The following is a 22,484-nucleotide window of genomic DNA, read 5'->3' on the forward strand; positions in this document are numbered from 1 at the left end:
ATGCATTTATTCGCGAAAGTAACGCACCGTGAAATTAGCGAATTTTTTTTTTTACCTACGAAAATGAGCTCAATTGGCTCTCGAACAAACTAGATGGGACTTTAAAAAACTTCGAAGTATTCGAGTATTTGGGATATCAAGGGCAAAATACCTATAAAATAAGTGGTTGGGACTCTCACTCTATTATATCAGATATCAGTGTTCGAGATATAGAAGTTCAACTGTATTACTAATTATGTTCTTTTATGGGAAAACTCGGGCCCTTGACTTTCGGACCAATACAATGTATATAATGGGGCCCTTTGGGAGGAAAGCAAACTCCTGAATCAGTATAAGAACATATATGTACATGTTCCAGGAAAACTTCTAGAATTTTACTCAATATCAAGCAAACTACAATTTGTAATGTTACTATAATTAAACTTCCTAATGAAATTATTGCAGATTTGTATTTGTAATCAATAATGGGACCTAGAAAAATTAGGGTGTTGGATTAATCTATAATCACATATATACTATATATAAGTACGAAAGACGAATAGGGCCACACAATTTTTTTTTATCTCGTTATTACGAGAAAATATATCGTTATTACGAGTTAATTATCTCGTTCTTACAAGAAAAGAAATGCCCTATTCGTCTTTCGTATAAAAGCAGGCTAGAGTAAATATATAATTTTTAATTTTGTTATATATGTAGCCTAGCTAGATAAGTCATTCTCTTCAGGGACGTCCCTAGCTGTTATTACACTTTTGACAGCTTACAAAGAAATTTTTAAAAATTATGAAGAAAATGTTAGATATTTTGATTGATGATTTGATGAAAAATTAAAGTTAGAGTGTGTTAGATTTAGACCGGCCTTCCTTTCTTTTTCTTTCTTTTTTTTTGGGGGGGGGGGTGTAGTTAATTTTTTTTATGACAGTTAATTAAGCAATGTGGTCTATGGGCCACTTGTGCTTGCACTGGTACAATCGTAACTACTCGGCTATTTTGATAACCGAAAATAATCTTTTTATCGGTTACAGCAAAGACATAAATCTTGAACATGTCTCTGGTTATCCGAATGGCACTGGTAGCGTTACTGCTCTTAGACTGCGCCGTGCGAAACTGTGATAAATGCATTGTGAAGTAAAAGTATTTCAATCTTAATCAGAGGCTCATGCAAGATCGTAAATTATTTTTTGAAAACCAAGGCATTCACGAACGTTAGCAGATTATAGATACACATCTAAACGAATATTTGACGAACAACTTAATGAAAACGTGTGATGCTGGTGGTTGGTGGGCGGAGTGAATTACGTATTTACAAAATATTTCCGCGTGTTTGTCCACCTGTCAACGCATGTGACATTCGTGTACTGGTGATGTTGAGGAGATGTAACGGAGAATTGTAGTGATGAGACAACGGGGAACGGTAAAAATGAGTGAAGAAATTTACAACCAACTTCTAAACACCGAGTCCAGTTAAACACAGACTCAGAACCATGTTAATGTCAAAACTTGCACTGGTACTGCTCTTGGTTTACCATGTAAACTGTGCCATGCGAAGCTGTGATGAACTTATTGTAAAGCACGGTTTGAAAACACAAGTTGTGTATCCAAACATCGGCGAAGAGGGAAACCTTGAAGCTATATTTGGTAAGGATAATATTTAAATTGATTCAACAGTTCTGTAAATTAGTTAAACTGAAAGTAGATTATAATGACATTAAATTTCATAAATATTGCAGATGAGAAGTTTAAGGTTGATGTATCAAACACGGGACCAGCAGTGATTGGTTCACAGATTGATTTCCTGGCTGAGTTGTCGACAGATGTTGTAGTGACAGACAAGAAGCGCTTTCTGTACCACTGGATGAACGACGCCGACAACAATGAGCGTCTGGAAGCAACCAACAACTACAAGAGCAACATTTCTTCCTACATATTTGATTCAGACCTCATACTGCCCAATAAATACAAAATGAAAGTGTGTGTCTACAAAAGGCACAAGGAGTTTTATGTGAAGGTTGCAGAGAACTATACACTGTTTGAATTAACAGGTAGATTATATTTATGACCAATTTGCAAAATGATACTGGATAATCCATGACTGCAAAACTGCAGTTTTCTGGGGTTAATGGGGACCTGTCAACCCAAATATTTGCAAAGACTGACAATTCTTAATTTTTGATCTTGTTATAAATGCTTTATTGATGTTAAACTTTTTATTTTTATTTTCAGCCTCCCTAAATGGAATAGCCCACCTTTATCAAAATCACACCTATAATAAAACACAGCCTAGTGTATTCTGCACAGACAGAACAATGCAATACAGTGTTAACTTAACAGACAAGTTTCCTACTGCACCAACATTCTGGTTTAAATGGTTCATTGATGGACGGCATATTGAAACAGAAGAAAACAGGAACTTCTTCGAGTTTGTTCACAACAAAACTGGATTATGTAGACTCACTGTTGAGGTTACCATGGATTCTTTTGGAAAGCACAAAACCTTAAAAAGAAGTTGGCTTAAACACATTTATTTTGAAGGTGATTACATTTTCATTTTCCTTTATCTCACATGAGCAGAATGTGTATTGGTAATTGAGGATTTCTTATCAAAATTTCTTACTAAATTAAAATTATCATGATTTTATACAATCATTTACATATATATTGTCATTATTATGCAACACATTCAGTATCAACTTTCATACATGCATGCATGATAAAAATTAAAACAAACCGTCCCTTATTGTCCTTCAAATGTTGATATTACACAGTTTTGCACTCCTTGTTTACATTGGTTAGATAGCAAATCATTCCTTAAATAGCATGTGTAAAGGGAAATGATAACATTGTTTTCAAATATCTGTAATATCTTCATTGTTTATTTTTTTACAGGTATTTTCAAAAATGCTTTCCTGTAATCAAATGAAAAATGATTTTGCAACTTACTTTTGAAAAAAAAAAATTCAGTCCTTGTTTCATTATTGAAAAAGTGTATAAAAAATGTTAATTGATTTTAATTTAGTGCGCATAAGGCAATCTTTAGTAACACCAGTACAAAAAGAGCAATTAATGTTGATGTTTATCAACTTGGATTTGTGTTGTACCCAGTAGTTGCAATTCAGATAACACACTAACCCCGTGACCTGCATGCCTCTGTGTATTATAAAATGATTGTACGTCACACAAAGTATCAACCTTTGTACATCGCTAAGTAAACACCAACATCCCAGAACAGTTACCGTGTAACTCACAGCTTTATACTTATATTGACCAGAAATGAGTGAAGCCTTCAAGTCAACCTTGTCTCTGATACAGGTCGCACCTGGTACAGGTGGGGAGAATGGAGTCAGTTACCTGGCTGGACCTGTGCCATCACTGCAGATGTTGAAAGCAGATTAGCATTTTAATAACATATTGCCTTGACTTGGGGTTAATTAAATGTTACTGACTGATATGATACATGTAATAGTATCCTATATTACACATCGTCGGAAACCCACGGTCAGTCTCGCTTCTCTTACTAGGTAAGAGAAGCGAGACCGACCGTGGGTTTCCGACGATGATTTAAAAGGGATTTACACAAAAGGAACTATTTTCTTTTTCAAAACAAGTACTTTGAAGGAAGAGGAAACTTAACATTCCTGCCAATCCCTCTATTGCATAAGCAAATGTTACATGTATAGATAGAAATCAAAAGAGATTAATGTGTACTAAAATTAGATTGAAATGGGGTATTTCCTTTTATTTTACAGAAGAGATTCAGACCGTTGAGATCATGTCTGCCTCTGAGATGGTCACAAATAAACCATTTACCCTCAATGTCACTTATGATGGAAGGTGAGAGTCACAGTTCCAATACATAACAAATATAGCACCATTGCATAAAATTTATCTCCTTCTATTTCCATCCTGTCCAAGAGTAATACCTTATATTAAAAATATATTCATATTTGTGTAAATTGACCATATTAGATGTTTGTTTAAATCTCCTTGTCTTACAATTGTCTGCAGTGATGTGACCGTGTGTTGGAGGATTATGGATCTCAACAACAACAGTGTAGTCAACAGGTCATGTGACCAGCCCTTGTCAGGAGGGTGGTTCCTGACCCCGGAGATTTCCCTGTCTCAGGGCCAGTATATTGTCCAGGTCAATGTGACCAATGATGTGAGTGCTGTGAGCGGACAGAGTCGGGTGCTGTCTGTATATAATGGTGGAGGTAAGTGGCCGGCCAGGATCAGTTATCAGTGGAGGAGAAAGGACAGTAAAACACAGTTACAGCAAACACGCTCAAAACAAATTTATGCGTGAAGCAAAGTCATTTTTATTATCTTGAAGAATTGCATTATGAGTTTATATAAAGTTACAGTACTAACCAAAGAAAATAGCTCCTCCCTTGGGCTTTACAATAACTGTGTTTTACTCTAGATTTGTCTTTACTGAAAAGCTAGTTTAGATACAAGATGGTGTTCCTTTTGGAATGAGTAGACCTCCTTAGTAACATTTTTTGATTTTCTTGCATTTTTTAAGGAGCATCAGAGACTTTGACCACGTTAGTGGTGCCTGTGGTTTTCAGCATGCTGGGCCTGGTTGTGGTGGTGGCTGGCGCCGCGTACGTAGTGCGACTCCGCAAGAAATCAAACGTGGAGGTTGCGAACTTTGACTTCCATCCTGATATGGATTCCTCGGGGTCACAGATCTTTAGTAGGTTCAGGAGGGGCTTGAGCAGTTTTTTTCAGCGCAATGAGTACATAAGGAGACACAGACTTGCCAAATATCAAAGAACATCCGCAAAATCATACGGGGCAGTCGAAGAATTGTGATGACTTGAGTCCTCTCTGTCTTGTTAAAGGGAAAAGAAAAAACATGTGGTGCTCATAGTATTAGTTCAATACTTGATTTAGGTGTTGATTATCTGGTGTATGAATTGATACAAACGTGATACAAGGTATATAAGTTAATTTGATATTAGGATGTGTTGTGAGTGATGCAATGCCTGTGAACTGTTCAATGCAATCATATACTTTTAACTTTATCTAAGGTGAAACAAATCTACTGAGATTTTATTTACCATAAATGTAAATATTGATTTGATATTATTCATATTATTATTTTCAATTTTATTCCAACCATTTATAATTTACATACTTATGAGAACCATTGGTTCATGTTGGGTCCAGATCAAAATGCTGTTCTCTTTTATTTTGCCCAATTTTTAAAAAGATTTGATGAGTTTTTACACAGTGTGAATTGCAGTGGTTGCAGTATTGTTTTTTTAATAGATGAAAAAAAACCCACAAAATAATAACAGTACATGTTCTGATGTGGTATGTAGTAATTTGATTAACAACATACACATCTCATGTGCCATGTACATGTATAGGCTATGTTTGTGTTATTAGCCATGATCATTTCACCAATTCTCTGTTCAACAACACAACCAAATACATTGTATGTCCAGGCAATGATATCATGAAGCATTTTTTAAATTTTCCAAATTTCAATCATTCATAAAATGATAATGTATCCAAAAATTATGGTACGCTGATAATTTGTAACTAGAAACATTATATAGAGAGACATTTTGAAGCATTTCATTTTTTTATTTATTCAACCATAAGTCAATAGGATTGTGTACAAATTTTGACTCATGATCCTGGGGTGAATTTCTGTCTTTACAGCAAATTCATCTTGCCATGTGACATGCATTTCATTGTCTATATGAGTCCAGGTAACATGCCTTAATTTGATAGGTTATCGTTACTCTACTTACCTGTTGTCTAGATGTGGTCTCAATTTGTCAAAGTCACAGGTCAAGGTCATGTCATAAATGATAGTCAATCTATGATGCATTGACCATTGTCTAAATCTCTTCAATGTAGCAAATTTAAATATACATGTATTTTGTTGTAATTAAACATGCACATGTCATATGTAAATTTATTGACATACATGTGTGTGTGTTTATGGGATATCCTATCGACTTTTATTTATAGTTAAATTAATATTTAAGTGTACTTTTACATGTATTTGTTTAACCTGTTATATTGTTGAAAAGTGAACTGTACTCCTGGTTTAAATCAAACTGTCATTGATTTTTAAACTTATAAAAAATATCAAATATATCTTCTTTTTAATTTTTTACACTTTGGACAAGGACATAAATGTTATTATTTATGTCTCTGCTTTGGGGTTGTAAAAAGAAATCATATGAAACAGTTCTGGAACAGGCATAATGTATATTATTCGTTAAGTAATAAAACTGGCTACTTGGTCAATTTCTCTTCAAATGCAAAATGATAGCATTCCTCCAAGGAACTGATATATTGAAGTGGAAGAATATCGTCGTTGCAAATATTTCTCGATGCAAACTAGTCATAAAGTGCATCGAAATTTTGTTTATATTTCTATACTTGAGCTTGCTAAAATTAGTCGCCATGAACTAGATATGTGTAAATCGCGAAGTACCTGTAAGTTTCCCCCGTTGTCTTCTCATAACTCTCTTTAGGAAAGAATATAATACTCTGAACCCCCTCCAGATATTGCCAGGGCTTGCAATTTTTTTTTATTTGCAATGTAGTACATGTACTAAAGTTATTTTTGCTTCTTTGATCAGCTTTAGATTCTGCAGAGTTGCAGTACTATCGTATCACCTTGCTCCTTTCCGTCGCACCTTTTCTTTGTAGTGGAAAGGTGGAATAGGCTGGAGATGATCTGACCTCCTTAATATACCCAGTTGACTACTCAATATTTTCATTTCGCTGTAATAACCACAGATTTACTACTTTAAAATTGTAGAAAATTATTTGGGGTTTTAATTTTAAAAAAATAATACATAAGCTTACTGAGGTCACATAACTAACGCAAAGATACGAGAAAGTTCGTGTCTTTTCGAGAAGGAATAAAGTTGGAAACTCTTATTTTTGCGATTATTAAAATAGTAATGTTTTTTCGATCGGCGAGTTACTTTTGGAGTAAATGCAAATTTACTAGATTAAAGGTGTAACTATTGCGCTTAAATGTGACATTTTCAGATTGAATGCAACACGTAGCTTTAGCGATGTAACGCGAACCTTTCGGGAAAACTTGTTACGCTCGCGATATAACGCGAAACTATCAATTTATCGCGGAAACTGCTCGTATAAATTTTCAGTCTCGTTTTCACTGTTAAATTTTTCGCATGCCCAGGGTAATAAATCGGAATGGATTTAGGTTTCAAAAGATAATATACGCAATTTCACTACACATCTGAGCTTTCTATTACGTTTTATTACCTAATCAAAGGGATTTTGTTGTTTTATTACAAATTAATTATTTGCGTCTATTTTGAACTGCCGGTCAATAGACTGCAAATCTATTAGACCGCTGGTCAATAGACTACGATCTATTGGACCGCCGGTGTAACGAAGAATTTTGACCCGGGTTGAAAATTGACCCGGGGGTCATTTTTCCACGTTGAATAATGAGACGAAAGGTGTTGAATAAAGACCCTAATCCGTTGAAAATTGACCCGCATCGTGGAATTTTGATCATGAAACCGGTTCAAAATTCAACAGCAAAGAAGCACAAAATAAGGAATCAATATTATAACTTGAGTTTACTTAATTAAAAATTACAAGTTTATACATATTTATTCTTTATATTTATATGTTTCAACGGGGGGGGGGTTAAAAATGAAACTTTATAAATGAATATTTTTAATTTACATATTATCCCTTCAAATATGTAATAACTATTTTATTCATAATAAACTTTTCGCGTATAATTGCTGTTTTGTGTGATATCTATATATTCCTTTAAAAAATATATGTTTTTTAAGAATATTTGTATATGTCGATGTCACAGGATAAATCATTTTAGTTAATTAGTATTCATATTTGCGTTCACTTATTTCAACATTTCGTGTTTTCATTTCCCATTGTTCATTTGTTTACATTCACATCGCTTCATTCACTCATACAATCATTCATAGTATGATGGTAGTACAAGAGGTCACGTGGTTACGTTTGGCGGGTGGATCAGTGAATGAATGGGTGTGTTTGACTGGTTTTTCGGGTTTAAGTGAGTGAGTGCGCATGTCCGTTTGATTTATCGAATTTTTAGCACGAACTTTGATTTAATCTCACGACGCCACCCAAGACAGACGGTTGAATTATTAAGCTTCATAAGCTTCAGACTATAATCTTAGTTTATATTGCTGTTATACTTGGTGAGTTATTTTAATCAAATATGTGTAATTTAAATATTATTTAACTAAAGATAAATTTATTGAGTGAATGTAGAGAATGAGAGTGATTTAGTAATATTATAATTGTATATGATTATAGATCACCTAGCTGTACTTGAGGAAACCATTTATTCGATATACAAATACAACAATAAATATTCAGCGTCATTTCCTGAATGTGATTGAAAAATCACATTTACTTCAGATGCAGACCTACACTATAAACATCGACTCCCATCAGTTTAAAAAATCCTTAAAGTAAGCTTTACTAGCTTTATTCCGTAATTGACGTAAAATAATATTTCCTATTGCCTTTACTGAAATTTTTGTTTTTTAAGTTTAGACTTAAAGAAAGATAAAGTTGATGAAATTTTCTTTCCTGCATGAAGATTATTCCATAATTTACATGTAGACGGAGCAAAGCTATTGTAATAAGTGTATAGTGGTAGATAGTAAAAAAGCTCATTCGACCTAAGATTATACATGTATGTGTTACATTAAAAGTTTAAAATTTACCAATTTAAACTTAACTATAACATGTATAAACCTACTTTTTTTTTTTTTAATTGATAACATTTTTGCTGTATGCTATGTGTTTTTAATTTTGAGGAAATATATTACGTCAGTTGCCTGTGTTTCTAATTAATGGAATTGAAAACTCAAAATGATAGTTCTAGATAAATTGCATTTTTAAAAAAGAACTATGATTCTGCATATGCAGAAAATTGGATGGTGCTTCAATAAAGTTAATCCGACAAGTTTATGAAAAATTATTGTTAAGTATATATGTATAATACAGTATACATAAAAAAAGATAAAAATATGACAACCATTCATTTATTTTTTTGTCAGCGATGCTGACTTCTTCAAATTAAGCATAGGTATCTGACATTATATCTTTTTGTCTTGATATAAATATATATACCCTTTACCCAATAAAACAGTACAGAGGTTATATTTTCAAATATTAGAAAATACAATGCCAAGTGCTTGTCGAATAAAGCTCTGTTGAATTGCCTTAAAAGTGACAATAACGGGCAATACATTTGTTAGATATATTTATCAGAGATTATGACAAGTTGAAACTTAAAATTCTTTCACATGAGGGAATGAAAACATTGTCATCTATGTCAAAAAGTATTCTAGCCCTACTCGCCTGTTCCATTCCGAAGCAAACGGTCATTTTCTTAGCTTTATTTACATAGTATAGTAATAATAAATGGATATCATATTGTCAGTCTCAAAATTAAATGATTAATTGGACCTATCAACCTAAAAGAAATTAGCCCGTCCGCATATGTATCGGACAATATATGAACATTTAAAACTAAAACTTTCAAATATGTGCATGATTGTACATTTAAACTGTGTATAGTAAGTTCCAGTTCAAATCAAAACTCTGAGTTTGGGGTCAATTCTCAACAGGATCAATTTTCAACGTGTCGATGTCTTCAGAGTTTAGAAAAATCTTTCTCATACCGTTGAAAAATGACCCCGGGTATAAATTTCACGATTTTGGTCTCAATTTTCAACGTTGAAAAATGACCCCCCGGGTCAATATTCAACGTTGAAAAATGACCCCCGGGTCAATTTTCAACCCGGGTCAATATTCTTCGTTACACCGGTCAATAGACTGCGATCTATTGGACCGGCAACGTATTTCAGAACGCGGGTATGTTAATGTTACATCCTTTCGATAGTTCTCAGGGAATGTTCCTTTACATAGACGCTGTTTTTAGTACTTGGTGAAGCCAAATTCAATGTTATCAAAATGGAGTATCAAATAATCAACAGTTTTAAAGCTTTATATAAGGTAAAAGACTATTTAAAATCTAATGGGTTGAAGACTCCCCATTCTTTGTGTAAACTAATATTAAATTGAGATATTGTAATGCATGTAACAGGTTTTGTGATTGTAAAAGATGAAAAAAAAATCTGAGTATATTGCATAATGTCACGAAAACCATCTGCAATATGCAAATGGTAAACCCCGAAAACTAAAAAAGGAATTAGGTAATAAAACAATTATTTAATGTTTGAACAGTCAATACACCATAATTTTTTCCCTTGGTGCAGGGAACAGCTCAGTATGATCTATTGTCCTCGGCCCTTGGCCTCGGGCAATAGATCATACTGAGCTGTTCCCTGCACCAAGGGAAAAATATTCTGGTCTATTGACTGCTCAAGCATTAAATAATTGTATAATATTAAACTGTCGAATTTTTATTAAAAAAAATTGAACAGGAAATATCATTTAGTTATGAGGTCGGTTAATCGTAATGTTATCTTTAAGTGGAACTCTGAATTGATGTGACAAATTGATAAAATCGCTGCCTCTATTTTCCCGTTTTTAAAAAAAAATATAATTTTCAATTTAAAAAAAAAAGATTCCCTAGGGCCTAGGCTTGGACAATACGGGGATACTTATGAAATATAAGGAAAAACAATTGCGAAATGTTAACCGTGTCGGTAGCTACAATCGTGAGTATTCAAATAAGTTTTGTTTTTGTTTTAAAAACCACGAAATTTTCGCTATAAAAAGATTTACATTTATGAATTAAGGCGATGGTAATTTTCGCGAACAAAAGCGGAACTTTAAACGGTACATAGATATAGTACATTTAACATGTTTAAACATGAACTCAGTTCTAACTATATTGGACAGTGAATAAGAACAAGGATTAGAGCTTTTTTCTGTGGGTTCAAAATTTTAGAACTTCCAATCAAACTAAAACGTTATACCGATAAATAACCATACGACTTTTTCAGCTGAAAAAGAACAGCTTCAATCTGCCGGGGTGTGTTTTGGGGGGGGGGGGGGTCATAATCAATAATAAAGCTGATATCATTTTATTAGCCGGGCTCTGCTGAAAGCAGAGACCAGGGCTGCGTTCAAGATCGTAGCTGCTAGCCTAGCCGCTAGGTCGTAGATATCTAGGTCTATTGAACGGACCGCTAGGTCTCAGATTTGAAGTTGGAAATATTCAACTAAAGACTTATTACATTGTCATAATTTGTTAATTTCAAGCGGAAATATATATGTTAAGATTCATTATAACTTAAAGGGTGAATAAAATATCACTATATAAATAGATTTCGTCTTTGTTACAAAGTGGTAACTAAGGTGGCCATCTTGAATTAGATGCTTAGCATAAAATATTTAGGCTACGAATTTCTACCTATAGGGGCTGGGCTAGCTTACCGTTCAACAACGTAGCCGCTACGTAGCCCTACCTAGCCGCTACGATCTTGAACGCAGCCCTGGCTATAAGCAGGCAAATCCCCAATGTTACCATAAATAGCACACCTTCAAAAGTAAACAAAAAAACAAACAGAGTCAAAGTAAAAGCTTCCGCTATACCAAATATTTACACAAAGAGTCACGTTTTGTCAAAAGTGTATCTTTTTTAGTTTTCTTATTAATAACGTGTTTTAAAAGCAAAACTCTGCAATTTGGACACATACAATGCGCATGAATTTCCATGAACTACTCCGCGCGTTGAAGAAATGGGGATTGAATATATAACGCTTGTTGCAAAATTCAAGGCAGCAACTTCTACTAGACAGACATATTTTGTTTATAGCCGCATACAAAATTTGGTCTCTCTGACGCTTTGTCGACATTAAAAGCATGAGAGAGAGAGAGAGAGAGAGAGAGAGAGAGAGAGAGAGAGAGAGAGAGAGAGAGAGAGAGAGAGAGAGAGAGAGAGATTTTCAGTCTTTACTACACAATATGCATAAAGACACACCAAGAGCTCGGTTTTCAGTACTTCAGTACTTTGATTCTCCTATCCCACCCGGACTCTTCTCTTTCAAGTTTTTATTAGCTCACCTGAACCGAAGGTTCAAGTGAGCTTTTCTGATCACCCGTTGTCCGTCGTCCGTCCGTCCGTCCGTCTGTCTGTCTGTCCGTCCGTCTGTAAACTTTTCACATTTTCAACTTCTTCTCAAAAACCACTGGGCCAAATTTAACCAAATTTGGTACAAAGCATCCTTATGGAAAGGGGATTATAAATTGTTAAAATAAAGGGCACAGCCCCTTTCAAAAGGGAGATAATTGCGAAACAGTGAGTATAGGGTGCATGTCTTTAAAAATCTTCTTCTCAAGAACCGCTGCACCAGAAATGCCAATATTTACACAAAAGCTTGTATATATAGTGAAGATTCTAAATTGTAAAAATCGTGACCCTCGGACCAAAACTGGGGCCCCAGGCGGGGCTCAAAGTTTAACATAGAAATACATAGGAAAATGTTTAAAAAATCTTCTTCTCAAGAACCACTGCACCAGAAATGCCAATATTTACACAAAATCTTGTATATATAGTGAAGATTTTAAATTGTAAAAATCGTGACCCTCGGACCAAAACTGGGGCCCCAGGCGGGGTTCAAAGTTTAACATATATAGAAATACATAGGAAAATGTTTAAAAAATCTTCTTCTCAAGAACCACTGCACCAGAAATGCCAATATTTACACAAAAGCTTGTATACATAGTGAAGATTCTAAATTGTAAAAATCGTGACCCTCGGACCAAAACTGGGGCCCCAGGCGGGGTTCAAAGTTTAACATAGAAATACATAGGAAAATGTTTAAAAAATCTTCTTCTCAAGAACCACTGCACTAGGAATGCCAATATTTACACAAAAGCTTGTATACTAAGTGAAGATTCTAAATTGTAAAAATCGTGACCCTCGGACTTAAACTGGGGCCCCAGGCGGGGTTCAAAGTTTAACATAGAAATACATAGGAAAATGTTTAAAAAATCTTCTTCTCAAGAAGCACTGCACCAGAAATGCCAATATTTACACAAAAGCTTGTATATATAGTGAAGATTCTAAATTGTAAAAATCGTGACCCTCGGACCAAAACTGGGGCCCCAGGCGGGGCTCAAAGTTTAACATAGAAATACATAGGAAAATGTTTAAAAAATCTTATTCTCAAGAAGCACTGCACCAGAAATGCCAATATTTACACAAAAGCTTGTATATATAGTGAAGATTCTAAATTGTAAAAATCGTGACCCTCGGACCAAAACTGGGGCCCCAGGCGGGGTTCAAAGTTTAACATAGAAATACATAGGAAAATGTTTAAAAAATCTTCTTCTCAAGAACCACTGCACCAGAAATGCCAATATTTACACAAAAGCTTGTATACATTGTGAAGATTCTAAATTGTAAAAATCGTGACCTTCGGACCAAAACTGGGGCCCCAGGCGGGGTTCAAAGTTTAACATAGAAATACATAGGAAAATGTTTAAAAAATCTTCTTCTCAAGAACCACTGCACCAGGAATGCCAATATTTACACAAAAGCTTGTATACTAAGTGAAGATTCTAAATTGTAAAAATCGTGACCCTCGGACCAAAACTCGGGCCCCAGGCGGGGTTCAAAGTTTAACATAGAAATACATAGGAAAATGTTTAAAAAATCTTCTTCTCAAGAAGCACTGCACCAGAAATGCCAATATTTACACAAAAGCTTGTATATATAGTGAAGATTCTAAATTGTAAAAATCGTGACCCTCGGACTTAAACTGGGGCCCCAGGCGGGGTTCAAAGTTTAACATAGAAATACATAGGAAAATGTTTAAAAAATCTTCTTCTCAAGAACCACTACACCAGAAATGCCAATACATACACAAAAGCTTGTATATATAGTGAAGATTCTAAATTGTAAAAATCGTGACCCTCGGACTTAAACTGGGGCCCCAGGCGGGGTTCAAAGTTTAACATAGAAATACATAGGAAAATGTTTAAAAAATCTTATTCTCAAGAAGCACTGCACCAGAAATGCCAATATTTACACAAAAGCTTGTATGTATAATGAAGATTCTAAATTGTAAAAATCGTGACCCTCGGACCAAAACTGGGGCCCCAGGCGGGGATCAAAATTTAACATAGAACTACATATAAAAAATGTTTAAAAATTTTCTTCTCAAGAACCACTTCACCAAAAATGCCAATACATACACAAAAGGTTGTATATATAGTGAAGATTGTAAAAATCGTGACCCCCGAACAAAAGTGGGGCCCCAGGAGGGGTTTAGTTTTTAACATATATAGGAAAATGTTTTAAAATCTTCTCAAGAACCATCGTGCAACTGTTTGGGATATTACTATGCATACATGTACATCCTTAAATAATGTAGATTCAAAAAATTGTAACTCCCGGACAATTGATGGGCACCAAGAGGGGTTCAAAATTTAAACATTTTAAAAAACAAAGGAAAAGTTTAAAATGTTCTTCTCAAGAACTACAATGTTTTAGTTAGTGGAATATCTATGCATGCATCCTTCGCTTATGTAGATTCCTAATTCGTAAAATCGTGACCCCCGGACCAATAATGGGGCCCCAAGATGGGGTCAAAGTTTATTATAGAAATATAAAGGTAACAGGTTAAAAAATCTTCTTCTCGAGAACTACAATGCTTCAATTTGTGAGATTACTATCATGCATACAACCTTGGATAATGAAGGTTCGACAGTTTTAAAATAGTGACCCCTGGACTAATACTAGGGACCCAAGATGGGTTTAAAGTTAAATGTAGAAGTACCGGTATATATGGAAAATGTTTAAAAATCTTCTTTTCGAGAACTACAATGCATCAATTTGTCAGATAACTACGTAAGCACCCTCAAATAGTGTAGATTCGAAATTATAAAAGCCGTGACCTCAATCTAATACTGGGGCCCCAAGAGGTGTTCAAAGTTTAGCATAGAAATATAGAGGGAAAATGTTGAAAAATCTTTTTCTAGGGAACTATAATGCTTCAGCTTGTGAGATAACTATGCAAGCATCCTTAAATAATGTAGATTCCAAATAATTAAAACTTAAGCACTGGACTAATACTGTTGCCCCAAAAGGGGTTCAAAGTTTAACATAGAAAGATATATTGAAAATGTTTTTAAAAAGTTCTTCTCGAGAACTATAATGCTACAGTGAGATTACTATGCAAGGATCCTCAAATTGTGTAAACTCTAATGAAGTGGAACCAAGAGTTATCTTTCTTAATGTTCTGTACAGTCTGAGAGTTATTCCTCTTGAAGTGGAACTCTTCTACGTTCAGTTTTTCAGGTTGTGTACGTGCGGTCCCACCGCAGTGCTACACATTTTCATTCCTATGTTACTATTTATGTTGTTTAAGCCAACCATAAACCTCGGACCATTACTGGGTCCCCAGAAAGGGGTTCAATGTTTAAAATAGAAAAAGCATATGCTACGAAATGTAATGTTACAAGGAACTGCTGTTCAGGTGAGCGATGTGGCCCATGGGCCTCTTGTTTCATTATATGATTCAAATATAATTATTAAAATGTTTATCTTAATTGCTCCAGTAGAAAACATTGACGTAAAAAACAATATTAATTCAATCTAGCATACTCCCTAAAACAGAAAGAAAAAACTTTAATCATATTTCCCCTGTCTGTTAAGGTCGAATGTGCTAAACAGAAATAGAGGGTAACAAATTAACCCTCCCCCGTCTACTTTCGATTTCACATTACAGGAACAAAATGGGTGGTGTGGATATTGTCAGCCTTGCATATTCCGTGACTGTAACAGCTGGAGGGCTGATGGGATATGTGAGGGCAGGTAATGTAGACTTTGTTTCTTCGTTATTATGTTTTGTAGTTCGGTATCATGCTGTGTCAACCATGGTAATTGACCTACACAAGTACATTGCTGCTCACCATAGACTTGTAGTCATAATAGTTTCAATTTGCTCAATGCAAGCCGTTAACATGATTAATCCATGGTAGTAATAGTGAAGTAGCTGCAAGCAGTGAAGATTCACAATTGCCAAAAGTCTGAAAAGATATATTTACTGCCCAACTTAACCGTCCAATCTCTTTCAATTCAAATTGCATTAATTTTGTTATATCTCATCAGAATAATGGACAAGGAGATCCCTTAGTTCATCCAAAACTTCTTGGGGATCAATCTTATGAACTATAGACTTATAGGAAAATTTGCCATTTAAAAGTTGTTGGATTTGATATATATAATGCGGATTTATATGATCTTATTGTAATTTGGAACATGACGAAAGACAGCAATTATTAAATTCTTCTTCATTTTTCAGGGAGTATCCCCTCTTTGGTGGCTGGTCTTGCCTTTGGAAGTTTGATGGGGTACGGTACTTATCAGACCTCCAACGACCCACAAAACGTCAACCTGTCTCTGGGTATGTGATCTCGTTCAGACTCGATTCAAACACTGGAGGACAAGTTTGAATTCTGTTGATTTTTACTTATCACTATTTGGATACAACTTTTTTGCCTGTACTTGTATTATGAATAATGAATTGATGTAGAGTTAGAGTCTATGAATTTGAATTCAGTAGCAATAAGTAGAATATTGAAGATATATATGCTTTAATTAGGATGTAATTATTTCTTATAAAAAGTGACGAGTGGATTGCTGGCTGGTGTGATGGGATACAGGTTTTTCAACTCTGGAAAGTTCATGCCTGCTGGTCTTGTATTTGGCTTGAGGTATTACCTGTATTTTTATGGACTCTAGTGAAAGCTACTATAGAGAGAAAGAGAAAGGGAGAGAGAGATAGACAGAGAAAGAGAGATTTTGACTAAAAATATAATGGTGAAGGATGGTTCTGCTCATTAAGCTTTCTCATTATTTTAAACGTTCTCAATTCAAAAAGGGAGAGAGAGGCAGAGGCTAGAATTGAGAGTAGAAAGGTTTAGGGGAGAGATTTTAAATACTGGTAAAAAAATAATAACTGAAGGATGGTTTATAAGTATTAATGGAGTTCTTTTGTTATTTTAAAAGATCTATATCTCACTTCATTACCAGCGCATTTGTCATTTCAGTTTGCTGATGGTTGCCAGATTTGGATACAGAATTGCTTCAAGAACTTAATAATTTCACACGATTGTAGGCACAAAGACTCTTGTTTTCATGCTTCATTTTATTCAGTCAGAAACTCAAAATAAAATAACATGTTACAGTATCGTACTTGTATTTGATTTATTATTCAGATCTTATAATACATGTACAAAGAAACAATTTATGTGCTGATAAAATTATATTAAAAACGTTAAATACATGTAAAGTATTATTTGGTATAAAATGACCTATTTGGTCAAAAAAATAAGTTACACAATGTAATTGGATGAACAATTTCTGTTTTAAGATTCTAAGTCTTATTCAATTCTTAACAAAAAATCTCTTCAATTTAATATTGTGCTTTAAGTAATAGTAAGCACCAGTAAATTAACTGCCAGTATGATCTACAAATAGTTAGACATTTTCCCTTAATTGCTATATATAGTATATAACTACTGTTAATAACTTAAAATTAACAAGAAACGACAAACTCGAGATATTTAAAACTTTAAAATCAGACACATGTATATTTATTCTACACCATACACAGTGTACCGGTATATCTACATGAAGTTAATGCTAGCTACACTTTGCTGTTTTCTGAAAACACTTCAGACAATTTCATTCATAACAATTACATGATACCTTAACAACCCATGTTCTTGTTAATATTGGACGGAGTGTGATTTACCAGGGATCGGCCAACAGAAGGCATACGTAACTCATCTGTCAATACTATTTCTACATAAATAATAACTCAGCACAGATCATGTTTCCGTTGTCCCCCCACTGTTGGGCCCCACAGATTCTGGAATCACTGAGGTGGACATTTCAGATGGAATGACGTCGTAGCCTAGTTTTTTCATGTCTTTCATCACAACATTAAATGACACTGTCAGGAAGCCCTGCGATCTCACTCTGGTTACTGTAAATAGAATAAAATACTATAACACTTGTTCATGGTACTTTTAACTATCCAAACTTTAATAGGTAACAATTTCAAGACTCATTTAGAACTATTTTAACAAGACCTTAGACTTTCAGTAGTATGTTACTATCTATTTCTTGCGTCAAAACAAGTGAAAAATTACGCTGGTTTGAAGTGAAATTTACACCGATTACGCTCAAAAGCCAGACAAATCTTGTTGATTTCAATGAGCTATGGCCAAGTGGCCAGCAATGAAATAGACAGGGCTACATCACATTGCTGTTTGACACAACTACCAAAAGTCCAAGCTCCTGTTATGGTTCTATAAATATCTTGAAGCAATAAGATTTTCTTTTAGTGCTTTGCATGTAATTTACTGTAGATTCTTTATTTAACAAGAGTTCTTTGATTTAACCATTTTGCAACAAATGGCGAGAATATGAAATCATGAGCGCCAAATTTTTATTATAGTTTCATTTAGCTTACATTTCTCCAAAAAATAAATGCAAAATTATAAAATAATCTTCTAGCGATTTAATGCAGATATTAAGTCCTCACATTTCATAAGGAATCTTTCTATAAATTTATAAAAAAAAAAGTCAGGAAACAGCCATTTTAATACATGATATGATACCTTCTCTTCCCTCTCCCTGGGCCAGCACCCTGACATCCACATACTCGGGGCGTCGCCCAAGGATCCACGCTGTTAATTTCTGAAGTTGGGAGGAGGACTCGGGTACAAACATTGGAATGCGAATCTTGTGCCTGAAAAACAATTCTAAGTGTTATCACACATCTTAAAATTGATTTTGTAAATGTCAGAGGTCAGGGTCATTTGATGTTAGATTATGACATCATTAATAGTTTGTGGTCAAATTGCAAGTGTTAAAATTTTTGCAGTTTTAATGTTGTAGAACACCAATGCAAATAAAGAGTTCAATTAAGAAACAACAGCTATAAAAACAAGAAATTGGAGGTTACATGTTGGTTGCTAGCAAAACCAAGAACCCTCCCAACTCAATGGCCAAAAACCCACAGGCGTAGGCTTTAATATAAAGTCTTGATGGGATGTAAATCCACAGGAAACGGCATCAGATCAGTTGATCAATAAGTAAAATTAAAATTGGAGAAAACCTTTACCTTCCGGGTGTGATGGGTACGTGAGTGACTCCATATCCCCTCACAACATCCGTCCCAAATGCATCAATGCCATAAGCATGGACTATCAACTGTGGCCCTTAAAGATTTAAAGAAATAATTTCATACAAATTCAAGCTGAAACTAAACATCTGTTTATTCATTCAGGTTCTTCAATCTTTAGATATAATCAAAATTCAGGAGCACTTACAACCAAATGGATTAGTGGTTTTAAATGTTATATCCAGAGGAAAATTCCAGACAAACTGTTGCCTGTCATCTCGACTTTTCTTTGTGACTTGTGTCAGGCCTTCATCCAACCCCTAATAGAAAAAAAATCATTTTAGTCCTTAATTAATGTACTTACTGAATATTTCACAATAATAATTTTTAAACTCAAAATCTGAGTACAGACAATTGTGAAAATAATAAAATCATCTGATTAGAAATAATACTCACTGATGTAACTAGCCAATCCGGTCCAAACGTGAAGCAGTATTTGCAATATATATCATCAAAATCTGGAAACTGCAAAAGTTTTTTAAATTTTAGTTTACATATCAGGTATCAGGAGAAAACGTACCCAGGAGAAAACGTACCCAATTTATAAGGTACGTTTTCTCCTGGAGAAAACGTACCCTATAAAAATCATAATTATACTACTTCATAGTTTTTAATACTTTTAAATACTATTGTGCCTAATAAATATACAGAAATGTAAGAATTTCATAGATATATGAATTTAATACTTTATAATTTTAAAGGGGTTGGACATATTAAATAATTTTCAAATGCTACTTTAATGCATATTTCAATGCATAGATGTATAGAAATATATTCATTTTATGAATGATATCTTGATAATAATTGTAGCAACTTTTATTCTAGTACAAAATAATGACCTGTCATAAAGTGTTATCAGTCTACTTCTTCTAATTATCCATTTATCGGTAGCCTTACCGATTTAAGTTTCTCTATGCGAGATCCCCTGATTTTAATTATAGTGATAATCAATTAAATACCTGAGGAGTTATTATTATGTAATATTATGTATTGCCTCCCCGCGCAGGAGGTAGAAATATTCACTCTCCTCACATTATACATGTCAGTGGTGTCGGAAGCAAATTGACTGTTCAATGTTACATCTCGTAGTAGTTTCCATATATATGAATCAAACAAATATTTAAAAGACTTGGACTTGGTTTTATTAAGCAACTTTGTTTTATAGATAATTTTCAAAAAAATGTTTTAAAAAATGCAATATCGACTTCATGAGATACTCATGATTTAGTACTCCAAATGAGATTGCAATAAAAACTAATTATTTAATGGTTTCGTTTATGGTGGATTAATTGTCGACTAATTAAACTGCTCAGGCCACTTTCGTGTATGTGTATGTTACAAATTATTGTCTTAATAATTTAAGTACATGACCATGGTGACTATGCATTTAAAAACTACAGTGCTCAACAAATGATACAAATGTTCATTGTATATTATATTTCATTTAAGAATATCTATGAAAACCATTATTTATTATTTCAATAGGGTACGTTTTCTCTTGGAGAAAACGTACCTGGGTACGTTTTCTCCTGGAGAAAACGTACCCTATAAGTTAGGTACGTTTTCTCCTGGGTACGTTTTCTCTAGCATTCATCCTTAATACTTAAATTGTACTTTATGTTAACATATTAACGTAAAATAAAAACTAATATTGCTACTTGTTATAACTAACAACATAATGCATTTACATTGCTATGTTGTATTATGCACTCTGCAGGTCCAGTACAATCTCCAGATTTAGCTATATAGCTTGAATAAGCTAAATAGCTTTATTAAGCTATTCAGAGTAGCTTCATTTAGCTATTTTGTCATATATTTTTCTTAAATGTGTAATTTTTTCAGTATGTATAAAAAATCGCACTTTAATGCAGTGATAATTTTCAACTTTGAACTGTTCTGTAAACAATGCATGTAAAGATTACTCATAAGTTTGCGTCTCCTTAAGAGACTTTGCACTATAAGTTTTGGGGCAACTGATTCATGACCACAGAGTTACTTCTTGAATGAAATATAAAGGAGGTCAGTTATGGTGAACAAGATAATTGATTGGTAATAATTTATCACAATGAGAAGAAATCATACTTATCCACGCTTCATTGCACACAAAGTGGTGAACAGTTACCCAAACAATGGAAATATAGTTTTTGCTTAAAAGTGTTTAAAAGCTGCAGAGTTAAATCTATCTTTAATTTGGGTCAAGTTTATAATGGTCAATGGCACAAATATGAGTAGCAAGTTAATTGCGATTTTTCGTCCATTTCTTACAATAAATATTTTCTTTAAAAACTGCATATAAATAGCTTTATTAAGCTATTTTGAATAGCTTTATAAAGCTATATAGCTTTTTCAAGCTATATAGCTAAATCAAGAGATTGTGCTGGACCTGCTCTGTATTTTCCATTATCATGAATGTCAGTCTACATCTATATCGTGATAATTTCGCAAAAAATTTTTATCAAGCCTTTTTCTATAATAATTTTCAACAAATTGCTAAATAAATCACTTTTCAAATAAAAGAATATATTATCATTTTATCAACACTAAACAAGTTGGTGCATGACATTATGTTCAACGTTATACATGATTTCATCGTTCCTATAGTATTAGGATGCTTTTCTACAAAAACATGAACACACTATTTTCACACACCTCTGCTGATTCAATCTGCCCTCCAACCATTAAAAGAAACACCGAGCTCTGTGACATTTTCAGTGAATATTCACCGCCACTTGCCACTGAATTAGTCGTTGAGATAGGTAAACAAAGGTCACGCTATTTACCGGGAAAAGCAGGAGAATGCGCTATCAGGGAATATACGTCCCTGGTGCTATATAAAAATAAATAAATATAAAAAATATAAATATAAAATCATGTCTTAACTTAAATGATTAAGGAATGTGAATCAAACTGTTTTTTTATTTTTCAATTTAGATATTATATCACAATTTTTTTAAATCACGCAAAATAAAAGAAATAAACAATCGGGATCGAACCCTATTCTGACAATTATTTAAAAAAAGATTAGTGAATTTAATATTTAATAGCGTTTTAAATATAGGAAACATTTGTGATTTATTCAATTTACATTAAAGTCCAGACTTATAACTCATAAACTCACAATTACTGTATGTTTCGAAATGATTTTTGCGCATTGCGTTATGTACACTCCTTCCTCAATTATTTCTAATCGGGATCAACTTTGGGAAAGAGTTTCCGGAATTATTTGATTATTATTCGAAAAATCAAGATCAACTAGAAGGTTTGTATGAACGGTTTTGCAGAGGCAATGACTTT

General features: G+C 33.8%; 3 protein-coding genes across 3 annotated transcripts; 2 read left to right on the forward strand and 1 right to left on the reverse strand.

Annotated features, from left to right (window-relative positions):
* Window positions 1–1,161: 1,161 nt before the first annotated feature.
* LOC105340401 (uncharacterized) lies at window positions 1,162–5,904 on the forward strand. The gene is made up of 6 exons (XM_011446426.4): window positions 1,162–1,638; window positions 1,731–2,042; window positions 2,224–2,532; window positions 3,747–3,831; window positions 4,006–4,211; window positions 4,523–5,904. The coding sequence occupies exons 1-6, from the start codon at window positions 1,485–1,487 to the stop codon at window positions 4,813–4,815; spliced, it is 1,359 nt and encodes a 452-aa protein (XP_011444728.3). The 5' UTR covers window positions 1,162–1,484; the 3' UTR covers window positions 4,816–5,904.
* A 9,746-nt stretch (window positions 5,905–15,650) lies between these two features.
* Window positions 15,651–17,186, forward strand: LOC105324107 (transmembrane protein 14C). Its single transcript, XM_034455351.2, has 4 exons — window positions 15,651–15,808; window positions 16,299–16,400; window positions 16,623–16,710; window positions 17,047–17,186. The coding sequence occupies exons 1-4, from the start codon at window positions 15,730–15,732 to the stop codon at window positions 17,093–17,095; spliced, it is 318 nt and encodes a 105-aa protein (XP_034311242.2). The 5' UTR covers window positions 15,651–15,729; the 3' UTR covers window positions 17,096–17,186.
* Window positions 17,179–22,446, reverse strand: LOC105323517 (B9 domain-containing protein 1). The gene is made up of 7 exons (XM_034455349.2): window positions 22,309–22,446; window positions 21,840–22,017; window positions 19,587–19,655; window positions 19,339–19,450; window positions 19,131–19,227; window positions 18,625–18,755; window positions 17,179–17,987 (listed from the first exon to the last, which is right to left on the reverse strand). The coding sequence occupies exons 2-7, from the start codon at window positions 21,894–21,896 to the stop codon at window positions 17,830–17,832; spliced, it is 624 nt and encodes a 207-aa protein (XP_034311240.1). The 5' UTR covers window positions 21,897–22,017; window positions 22,309–22,446; the 3' UTR covers window positions 17,179–17,829.
* Between the last annotated feature and the right edge of the window lie 38 nt (window positions 22,447–22,484).

Source organism: Magallana gigas, chromosome 7 (assembly GCF_963853765.1).
Source record: "Magallana gigas chromosome 7, xbMagGiga1.1, whole genome shotgun sequence".
In the NCBI taxonomy this organism is placed as follows: domain Eukaryota; kingdom Metazoa; phylum Mollusca; class Bivalvia; order Ostreida; family Ostreidae; genus Magallana; species Magallana gigas.